The sequence below is a fragment of the Corylus avellana genome, chromosome ca9 (assembly GCF_901000735.1).
Source record: "Corylus avellana chromosome ca9, CavTom2PMs-1.0".
In the NCBI taxonomy this organism is placed as follows: Eukaryota; Viridiplantae; Streptophyta; class Magnoliopsida; order Fagales; family Betulaceae; genus Corylus; species Corylus avellana.
In genome coordinates this window covers 7,569,642-7,581,701 of record NC_081549.1, presented here as the reverse complement: position 1 = coordinate 7,581,701, position 12,060 = coordinate 7,569,642, and the positions used below count along the sequence as shown (strand labels likewise).

The following is a 12,060-nucleotide window of genomic DNA, read 5'->3' as shown; positions in this document are numbered from 1 at the left end:
AAATTTATCGCATTTAAAATTTTAAATGATGCGGTAATATATACAATATTAAATATGTAAAATCTAATTTAAATTATAAAATAAATTATTCTCATTAGACCTAATTAATCCAGCTTGCTTTCATCATGGATTACAAAATAATTAAATATAACAGATTCAATGTATAACATGTTTCACGTAATATGGGCAGTCATCCATTGCACTTTCATTCTTCATAGCTCTCGATCTGTCCTATGCTTCACATGCATTTCACAAAGAAAAATATGAGTTTGACTAAAAATTACAGATACCAAGTTTTAACATGCACGTTGTCGGTGGTGATTGTTGATTACATTGAATAGTAAAGGTCGTCTTGGCCTCTTTAATGCACAGAGCTTGGTCAAGGTCCATGCCCTATTTCTCAACAAAAACCCCCCTAACAACCTCTATATTTTTATTTATGCCTTCAAACAGTGAAAAGTAACCTAAGACCTGAAACCGACTATTTTGAAAAAAACGAATACAAAATTAACTAATTTGATACGGTAAATAAAAGTGATTAGTTTTAGGCCTTCGGATGTCACTTTTTAAAAAGGTGTAAAATTAATGGTGATAATTTAGGAGGTTATTAATATATTATAAATGTGAAAATAAATAAGTAAATTTCTTAAATTACTACAACGGGTGAGACGTGATGGTCTGCTTGGCGGTTGACTTCGGATTAGTCTTAATAGTATATATGTTGTAGTTTAAGCAACGGTTAAGATTAAATTTTAAAGTTTACTTACTTTTAAAAACTTTTAATAGAAAAGAGAAAATGAAAAAAACTTTTTAGAGATTTAATCTTAACCATTTTTTAAACTAAAACAGACCGTTGCTTAAACTAAATCATACATGCTGTTATTTTAATAACAGCACGTAAGACATTAAAAAAAAAAAAAAAAAATACAGAAGTAGAAATAAAACATCCAACTACCAAAGAAAAGAAAAGAAAGGAAAAAACCATGGGTGCGGAGCAATCTACGGCCAGGCCTAGGCGGATGACCAGAGCGATCTACGGCTACGCTGCTCTCACACGGCTTCTTGATGATAACGAATGGCTTGTGGAAGCCTGCAGGGTGGAAGTTGAAGATAAGGACAGGTCAGCCTTTCTTAGAGGTGCTGGCTGGCGATGGCGGCTTTGACATTTTGCCATGTGGAATTATGTAATTGGATGGCACTTGCCAGTACTATTCTTACTGTCTGACTGGGACTATTTGGGTTTTTTTTGCCACGTGAGAAGACTTGATTTCATGGCCGACAACGCCAATTTTATGAGATAAGTCATGACACCATGCTCTTTTGTCTTATCTTATAGGGGCTTCAACATCTTCTTTTTTTTAATTAATCATTTTAGAAATTGCTTTAGCTATTTTCTTCTTTCTTCTTGATTGTTTTTCAGATTCAATAAAATATACATGGGATGGGGTTTCCAATTCTTCTTGGAGCACGTTTTTCATTGTTGTTCTAATCTCTTTGTGTGAGAGCTAGAATTTTCAACGCAACTAATTATTGTTCTTCATGAGTGCTGTTAACTACTTTTTAAGTTTTATTTTATTATTTATTATTTATCTTGGATACAAACAAGTAGAAATTCCCTGTTCTGTCAACTCAAACAAAAAGTTTTTCATAAACACGTGTAAAATAATTTAAAACAGTAAAGAACGTGATAAATGCTTCTGTATACACTCTCAAATGTACACTTTTTGATGTGTAATTAAAAATTACTATTAGATTTTAAATTGATTGTTATTAAAGTGTTGATCTAATGGTAATTTTTATTGACACGTCCAAAAATATGAAAATAAGTGTGTGCAGTGTTTCTCAAAAACAATTCTATGTCCTTCCCCTCGAATTTGTTCATTCTTGCTCTTGGTTTGAAGTAGAAACTTTCATAACTAAAATTTTAATTTTTTAGAGATGATTCTTCTAGTATATCTTAATTTTTGCCTATAATACACAAACTTTTTATTTATAAGTTTGATCAGAGACTCTCAATCAAAATTTTACTTTTATTATTCCTCCCATCAAGGTATAGAACTTAATTTCAATTAGAATTCTATTAATAGTGTTCTTATTAGAATTCAATACAAAACACCTTTAAAGGGAAATGGCCTTTTTTTTTTTTTTTTTTGCATTCTGCTATCATACTTAGCTTACATGATATATTCAATCCACCTTTGATTTTTTTTTTTTTTTTTTTTTAATTAAGATTAATATGATGATGAATTGAGCATGTCACGTCAGCAAAGTACGTTAGAAGAATGCAAAATAACATTCCTCTTAATTAAATCATACTAAATCACATGTGGCATAGCTGCATAGGGGCACCATTTTAAATATTAGAGAACATCTTACAACACATACTTGGTTTTTTGTTATCCTTTTTATCATACGAGGGATTTGGTAGGAAATTGAGATGTAAACTAAGAAATTAAAGAGTTAGATGGTTGTAAAATTGGGTGATGAGAGTAACATATTTGTTGCGTTAGTTTATTTACGAGCAAGAAGAAAATGTGAACCAGTTCAACGTTCATGAATTGAGTCTGAAAAAATAATAATTGACTTCTTGCTGAATTATATATCTTTGTAAATGATGCCAATTTATTAGATAAGTTCATGACATTTCATGCTAGATTGTATGAGATCACTCAAGATCTAGTCCTGTTAACAAAATTAAGATACATATATATATATATATACTAGCTCGCTCTTTTGATAGCGATGGGAGTTTATAATATTATTTCTTGGTGAGAAAAAAAAAAAAACAATTAATGAATACAATGCAGTACTTTAATATAAATTACCCGCAGATATATGCATGCAAAAATCACTTATATATATATATATATATATATTCTTGTGAAGATGTAGATCATGACAAGATTACTGGTTAGTTAGTTATCTGATTGTTTATGTTAATTAGATGACACGTTGACAAAGTATTTGAATCTCTTTATTTTATTCTTAATTTTTATTAAAAAAAAAAAAGATTGATCGGCGCCGACGTAATTCTGGAAATTAATAAAATATTGGTGAAAGAAACAAATTCTCAAATTTCTCTGATACTGAGAATAAAACCGACTATTAATCCTATATATTAATTTCCTTCAACTTCTTCCCTCTAGCTCCGGTCGCCTAAATGATTAAATAAATAAAACTTTTTATAGTAAATTTGTCAAAAAAAAAAAATTAATTAATTAATTAAATGAGTATAAAAGGTCTTAAGAAAAGTAATGAGACTTATAAAAAAGAAAAAGGGGATATGGCATTGTTTAAGATTCCAACTAAAGCATGTCTAGCTGCTTTTCTTTTATTAATTCGATCTCTTTTCTCTTCTTTTCTAGGAAAATTTATCTTTCCTTGTGCAGGCCGAAAGTGTTTATGATAAAGTGAAGTTGAATTAATAGTGATTTTCGTACATGGTTTCTAGATATATAGATAAGGTTTTACAAAATTAAAATTGATAAAATCGTCATATTATTAATTAAAGTCCCAAAATCTATGGAATGCTTCGTACGGCCGTTACAAGTTGTAATGGGGGTTGGGTTGACAAAGGCAAACGTTGAATCATTTGGCCCTTACTTACCCTAATTATATATTAAATCATGCGGACAAATTCAATTTATGCAACTCAATTTCCCCATTTGAAAAAGGTACGTTGGCCAAGTAGAACCATGGAGTGACATCGTTTTCTAAATAAACAAAATTGACAATTCCTACCCCTCCCACTAGCTTTTGCCGGCAAGTGGACGCTTCTAAAAAGCACGAGCTTCAAAAAAAAAAATTTTAAAAAAAGAAATTAAACATATAGACTTGTAGAGAGAGAAAGAAGAGAGAGAAAGTCAAAGGGCGTGGCACCGGATAATGCACAGTCAATTAACCAGCCATTGATGACCGACTCTTAATAGCTGGGAAAAGTCATCTCTCTCTCTCTCTCTCTCTCTCTCTCAACGCTCTCATTTTGTCCGTGTTTTGACTTTCTCATTTTCGAAACCTCACTCCTCAACGCGTATATAAAACCCCCCCGATCTCCTCTCCCAACATCTTCAAACCAATTCACACAGCTAGCGCCTCTCTAACACCTTCAAACTTTTTATCTCATATCTGAAAATCAATGGACGAGATCGACGTTCCTCCCTTCTTTCTCTGCCCCATTTCTCTGGAGCTCATGAAAGACCCCGTCACAGTCTCCACCGGAATAACCTACGACCGCGAAAGCATCGAAAAGTGGTTGTTTTCGGGGAAGAACAATACCTGTCCGGTTACAAAACAAGCACTTCCCGCCGACTGTGATCTCACGCCAAACCACACTCTCAGGCGATTGATCCAGTCGTGGTGCACCATGAACGCCTCCCATGGCGTCGAAAGGATTCCGACCCCAAAGCCTCCGATCAGCAAAACCCAGATTGCCAAGCTCCTCAACGACGCTAAATCCCCACACTTGAATACCAAGTGTTTGCAAAAACTCCGCTCTATCGCTTCGGAGAGCGCCGCCAACAAACGTTGCATGGAAGCTGCGGGAGCCGTTGAGTTCTTAGCTTCCATTGTGAGCTCAACAACAGTAGAAGAAGCTTCAAGCGCCGACGCCTTAAGCATCCTCTACAGTCTCCAGCTTTCAGAAGCCGCTCTGAAGAATCTCATCGGGAAAAATGGCGAATTTATCAAATCATTGCTACGAGTCATGCAACGTGGCAGCTACGAGTCTCGTGCTTATTCGATTTTGTTGTTGAAATCCATGATGGCAGTTGCTGATCCGATGCAGATGATCAGGTTGGAAACCGAATTCTTCGTCGAAATAGTGCAGGTTTTGCATGATCAGATCTCCCAGCAGGCCTCAAGCGCCGCATTGAAACTACTAATCCAGCTTTCTCCGTGGGGGAGAAACAGAATCAAAGCCGTCAATGGAGGCGCAGTTTCTGTTTTGATAGGACTTCTTCTTGATTCTTCCGAGCGAAGGGCTTGCGAGATGATGTTGATGGCGGTAGACATTCTCTGTGGATGTGCCGAGGGGCGGGCGGAGCTCTTGGAGCACGCTGCGGGGCTCGCCATCGTGTCGAAGAAAATTATGAGGGTTTCGCAGGTGGCGACCGACAAGGCGGTGAGAATTCTCCTGTTGGTTTCGAAGTTCTCGGCGACTCCAGCAGTTATTCAAGAAATGTTGCAGTTGGGTGTGGTGGCAAAGCTATGTGTGATGCTTCAAATGGACTGTGAGAACAAGGCTAAAGAAAAAGCTAGAGAGATACTTAAGCTGCACGCTAGGGCATGGAGGAGTTCTTCATGTATACCAAAAAACTTGCTCTCTTCTTATCCATCTTGAGAGAGAGAGTGGGAGAGAATTAATTTCCCTTTTTAATTAGGATCCTTTCTCTGTGTACATATATAATTGATTTAGTTCCACAAAACATTGGTGGAATATATAACATCATTTCAAATTACAATTAAGTTGTGTTATATATTTTTCATTAATCGCTTCGAATTAATCTTTTGCTAGGGCGTTTTCATTAATTCTAGGGCTTGGTTCTTGTAGTACAAATTGTTTGAAACCATGAAATATCATGGGCAAAAACATATATGCTTCAATAATGTTGGACATGACACTTAATTAGGTCAAGCAGATCCAAGTATTAATTCGTTCTATAATTTTGAGGATATTGGGAGCCTTCCTTAATTTCTTGGGTGTGCTTGTGCTTGGAACTTGGAAGTATGGCTTTCAAGGTAGCAGAAGATTGATATGCACGTGTAAATGGTTGACAAGTCCGTCATTAATTAATTAAATTGACAAATCAAATTTTTTTTGCTTAATTAATTCACCAATTATAAATTGCAACATTAATTTATAAAAAAAAAATAGAGGAAACTTCACAAAACTCTCATGAACTTTCACGCGTTTTAAAAGTGCTCTCAAAGGTCAAAAACTCTGAAATAAGAGTATCGAACTTTTCAATTTATTTCAATTGCCCCATTCCGTTAGAAGTTTCAGTAAATCTTGTCAAAATTTTTAAAATACCCATGCTTTTTCTTGTAAAAAAATAAAATAAAAAATTGTAAAGATTTAGGCATTTTATATATATATATGCAACATTTTTGCAATTTTTTTGTTTTTTATAAAAAGAAAAATATATATATATGGGTATTTTGGTCATTTTGACAAAAAATTAACAAAAAATCCTAACGACATTGAGTAATTGAAAGTTGAATACCCTTAATTGAGAATTTTTAACAAGGGAAGGAAAGTTTTCTGAAACTTCTCTTAGAAGTTACAATATCCTTAAAAATACATTTGTTTTCATATTTATCTCACTCCTATGAAAACCTTTTACGATAAAGATGGAAATCTTTAAATTTTATATTTTGTACGGAAATTGAGGTCAATCCTGACATTGTCCTAATTTTCTTAATTTATCTTCTCAATTTCCTCTCTCCACCGGCGGCGGCCACTGCAGGCTGTATATATTGCTGCGCCCAAGCACCAGGTTTTAAAACCAACAAATTTGGTGGTTTTCTTTTCACGTAATTGAGGCGCGGTCCAACTCCATCGCCCAATTAAGAAGAAAAAGTACTCCACCCTTTAGACTTCAGACTTTAGACTTTCTCATATATATATATATATATATATATATATGTTTTTTTGACCTTTTCTAAAGAGAAATGCTTGATTACATTAAAAAGTTCGTGGTCATATAAATTTTAGGTGACAACTTTATTTTAATTTTCTTACACGAATCAAGATAAATCGCTGACTTTTATACTAGAGGATGTGATTTCAAGGGAGAGTTTACACTTAGTAAGTCTCAAACTTAAGATCTATGAAGTGATACTCCCTAATACCACAAGCCTCAACCACTATTATATATATATAGTTTTAACCTCTAAAATTTTTGAAGTCGAAAGTTACAAGGAAATTAGTATGACTTTTCCACATTTCTCAATCGACAGCAGCTAATGACATTTCTCAATTGTCAGCAGCATTGCCTTTTCAATATCATCTCCTATCAGTCTATCACCCACCCTTAATATGTGGAGCAGATTTGTTTTACACTTCTACTAGAGATGGCTTTACTCTAAATTAGACTTAATCTGCCCTCAAATGTACTTGATTGATAGCATCTTTTTTAAATTCAAATTACAACTATATATATAAAAAAATTTTTCTTGACATGTCCGCACAAAAGAAGTAAGAAAGATTCGAACTAGTAATTTCTGTTTCATTAAACATAATTTCAATCGATTGAGTTATCTTTTGGGAATGTATTTTATCTAATATATTTGTTCTGCTGTTTGCCGTGATATTTAATAGAATATTAATTAAGTATTTTTTATTAACTTAAACTTTTGTATTATATAACTATAATATATATTATATAATATACGTAAAAAAGGTTAATTAGTGATTAATGCTTTTTTCAAAACTTAAAACATAAATTCGTATTTATCTATGTTGTTAGCAATTTTTTCTATTTTCTTTCAAAAACGGCCAGCGTATACGTCTAGGCAGTGACCATGTCGTGTGTCTTCTCAATCCATGCCCCCATTGTTGCACGCCATGTCAAGGTGGGTATTTATATATTATATTCTACCCAACTTTAATTCATATAATATTCTGCCATTTGACTGGGTGTTTTTTTTATATATCATTTAATTTATCAAACCTGGCCTAATTTTAGGCCCTTTTTAAGCGAGACGATCTAGAGTGTTCGTAATTCGATGATTATTTTCTTGGATCATGTGCTTCTGGGATCACAAGTTGCAGCAATAATTTAATATCTTGAATTTTCGAACCAATCAATAATAATAATAATAATAATAATAAGAGTCATTATGGCACCTAAAATTTTTCATGGCTGACTTAACACGGTCTCGACAGGCACCTGGAACACGTGGTCTGAAAAATTCCTTGAATTTTCTAACCCAAAAAAAAAAAAAAAAAGAAATTTTATGTTAATTTTAAACCACAAATTCAAAGCTGAGTTAATAATTAGATAAATGATGTAGTGTAATAAAAATATTATTTTTAACATATAAATATCTTAGATGATAAAAGGTTATAGGGTTTATTCGTAGTTGCTGTAGTTCTACCCACTAATAAACATATAATTTCTTGTCATTTAAAATTTTTATGAATAAAAAAATAATATTTTTATTGCATTGTAACATATCTCAAATAATTAATATGGTCTTAACTCTCACATAGAACACGTGGTTTATAAAAATTCCACGTAGCATTTATTAATGGCTTTTACTTTATAGGGTTTTGAATATGCATGAGTCTAAGGTCAAAACAGACTAGATAATTCTCACTAAATTACAATTCAGGTCCACGTACTTACGAGGGACCAATCGTATCTAGTATTAGGGCAGAACTAATATATATATATATATATATATATATATATATATATATATTGGGAGATGGGGACCATGGGGTTGCTGTTCCAAGTTTTTGACCAGCAAAGCAAAGGTAGAAACTTCCCACGACCAAAAATTAATGTTTCCACGATCGATCTTTACATGAGTTGAATTATATCATATATGCCACGTATATATATATATATATATATATATATATATACACGTCACAAAATTGCATGTCTATATGATCTAGACAGGATTGTAGTCTTTTGTCCTCTAATTTTTCAATTACCAAGTACTTTTATTCTCTAGGATATTTTAGGATTCCAATTCTAGTTTCCCGTTGGTTTGGAGTTTGAAGTTACTCACAACGTGTATTTGAATTTTATAAGGATGTCTTTTCCACTTGGTTTATTGTCGTCCCAGCTGCAATATTAATATTTGTTGGAAGTTCTACATTACTTGGGTATTAAAGAGATGAGCTATTTATAAGGTGAGGGGAAACCTCAGCTCTTAAGCTAGCTTTTGGATTAAGTTAGGCCTAAGACCCATTTTTAATATGGTATCAAAGTCAAAAGTCCTGAGATCGAACTTCTTGACTCCGTCAATTCACTCCCATTTAATTAAATATTTCACTTATTGATCCCACACGTGAAGGAAAGTGTTAAAGTAATGATTAAGTGATTAAATTTACCTCTTCCAACCAGTTTAAGCTTTTGGAATAACTATGGCAGCCCCAACCCTAGCTAGCTAGCTACTTACCATGAGAGCTTGAATGCCTGTGCTGCATGTTGAACTTTTCTTGGCCCGCAATCGAAGCTGATGGAGGAATCATTGGTTGCAGATCGGCTGAGATTGGTCCATCTAGTTGGCAACGAATACATGGACTAGAATCAAAGTTGTAGGCATGCATCTAGAATAATCCTTTTTTTTTTTTTAGTTAATTATGTTGTAATTAATTTGTTTAATGCCATTTGAATGTGTTAATTAAGCATGCCATGATCAGTTAGCATTCATCATACGCCAAGAATATATGAGCTCTATTCATGAAATTCTTAGTTGTAATATTAAGAATTAATAGCTTTATTTTCTTGTTTATTATAAACAGTTGAATCATAATATATTGTCTTTTATTTCAAGGCGTCATTTGTCTCCTTACGCTTCAAATTTGCCTGGAGTTCGCATACATAATTATAACCATCCATCCATAAAACTCGTGTGATAAACGTTACCAAAAGATTTGTGATTTTAGACACAATATATTTTGCCTCAATAACTCAAAAAATATTTTTGATGGTGTAATTTGAAAGACCAAAACTTTGTGTTTAGCTATCCTGTAGGCACAATATATGTTGCCTCATCAAGATGTTTATTGGTAATGTTTTCTCTTTGTTAATGGCGAAGGAAAGGGTGAGAAAGAAGAGGAGAGTTGACGTGGAGCTAGCACACATGGGTTTAACTAAATGATGTGTCAAGGCTAACATGCCTTGTTGCCCGTGAGTAATCAAATCAGCCGCATGTAACTATCTGATTTGTTTGACATGGCACATTAATAAATTATGTCAAAATCTTTGACGGAAGTTAATGGAGGTAGAAAGCTTTTTGTTTTTTTTTATTCTCAACCAATTTGTATACCACAAAGAGCTGAATTATAAATGGGTGTAACCACAAAAACTGATTCTGTATTTTTTCAACAAAAAAAAAAAAAGTGTTTTTTTAAGTTGTTGGTCATGGGGATACATAATTTTTTTTACAAATGGATCATGAATCTCAAACTTGGCTATAGGAGTGATATTCTTGATATATATAACACTCCTCAATACACTTAAAAGATTATTTCAAAGGTAATTTTCCCATCCTATTCTATACAATATTTATAATCATAGTGAGTTAAATAATAAGAAAACAACAAAGAAATTCGTACTCCCTGATCATGTTCTTGAGAAAGTATCATCACTTGACAAATCCAACGGGCTCCAATTAGAAATCAACGAATTTGGATCTTCAGCTTCTTGTCTAATTGGCAACTGGAGTAGCTATTTTGTGGAGTGGTTGTTTCTCCTTTATTGTCTTTTTGTTCTTTTTTCTACATTTACTTTTATGTTTTGTTGCACTTGTTGTTTTTTGTGGGTTACTGTCTCATGGTCCTTATTTGATTTGATCCAGTGATGGAGACTTTTGTAGTTAGTGTTCATTCTTTATCAATGACTTCATTATGGTTTGTGGCAGTAAGTTTCCTGCAATAACCATTTCATGATGGTTGTTGCCTTTACCGGTTCGAGCTCTTCATTAAGTCTTTTTGTCGTTTGTTTCCTTACGCGGCTCTTAAAAATGCTTGTCTCATTTATGGTTCTTTTAGAATTATGAATAAAACCATTGCCTGTTATTTCTCTGTTTGTTTGTACTGTCTTTTTCGTTTGGATTATATTATTAAGGTGTTCACCCTTTTATTATTGTCCGATCCTCCGTAACTTGTTTGCCATATTTGAATAAAAATAAAAAATAAAAAAATAAAAAGAAAGAAAAAGAAAAATAGATGTTTAGTGTGCCCCTCTAAAGGAGCCCATCAAATGGAAATCCTAAAAAGATGATTGGATTTAGCGTAAATTTTTTATTTTTATTTTAATTAAAATAATAAAAATTAAAAAGAAATTTACGCAGTGATGCACGCCGAGCGTAAACTCTATCATTACCCGTTAAAAGAATCCAAACAATGTGCAGCCAATTAGACGATTTTATTTATACCATGTGGTCATGTTTTAATTTTAATTACCACGTGGATGCATGCAAAAACTGACGTAAGTTTCAAAAGCGAATTATTTGCTAAAGTTTGTCCAAATGCCATTCGCAACAACTTTAATGATTATATTAGTTGTAAAGTAAATATAATTAGTAATTAAATATGATCATGATAATTAAGGAATCGGATCATCTCCGGTCCAAAATGGATTGGAGAGCATCTGCCAGATGGCCAACATTTCTTCTAAGAAATCTTGAGGCCATAAATAGGACACATATCCCACTGATAAAAATATAATAAAATATTATTTACAATTTAAAAACTAAAATACTAAAAAACTGATGGAGTGGCTGGCTACTCCATCTTTGCCATAAGGAATGGCCGGCCACCCCATAGCCCTTGGGGATAATTGGGCCAAATAAAAATAAAATAAAAAAATAAAGATTGGCATTTGGGGGTGGCTCGGCCACCCCCGTTGGGGCTAGGTGTGGCTTTGGCCACCCCAAGCCTGGGCCTGGGGTGGCCGAAGCCACAACCCGCCCCAACGGAGATTTTTTTTTTGGGGGGGGGGTGGACAAACCACCCCCAAATGCCAATCTTTTCATTATTTTTATTTTTTATTTGACCCTTGGGGGTGGCCGAACCACCCCCATGGGCCATGGGGTGGCCGAAGCTATACCTAGCCCCAACCAAGGTGGCGGCCACCCCCTATGGCAAAGATGAGGTGGCTAGCCACCCTCATTAGTTTTTTAATATGTTAGGTTTTAATTTTTTTTAAATTTTAAATAATATTTTATTATATTTTTGTTAGTTGGATATATATGTGTCCCATTTATGGCCTCAAGATTTCGTCTAAGAAATACTAAGAAAACCTGGCCGTCAACTGGATGCTCACCAGTCTAAAATGGACTATAGAGGATTCGATTACGATAATTAATAGTAACTAGCAC

General features: G+C 33.6%; 1 protein-coding gene across 1 annotated transcript; it reads left to right on the top strand.

The window, feature by feature from the left end:
- Positions 1 to 3,998: 3,998 nt before the first annotated feature.
- On the top strand, positions 3,999 to 5,374 carry LOC132161893 (E3 ubiquitin-protein ligase PUB23-like). Its single transcript, XM_059572111.1, has one exon. The coding sequence runs from the start codon at positions 4,136 to 4,138 to the stop codon at positions 5,336 to 5,338; it is 1,203 nt and encodes a 400-aa protein (XP_059428094.1). The 5' UTR covers positions 3,999 to 4,135; the 3' UTR covers positions 5,339 to 5,374.
- Positions 5,375 to 12,060: the final 6,686 nt, after the last annotated feature.

What these genes read in the sequence shown, in the direction of transcription:
- LOC132161893 (XM_059572111.1), top strand. Translation starts at nt 4,136, where the DNA reads ATGGACGAGATCGACGTTCCTCCCTTCTTTCTCTGCCCCATTTCTCTG.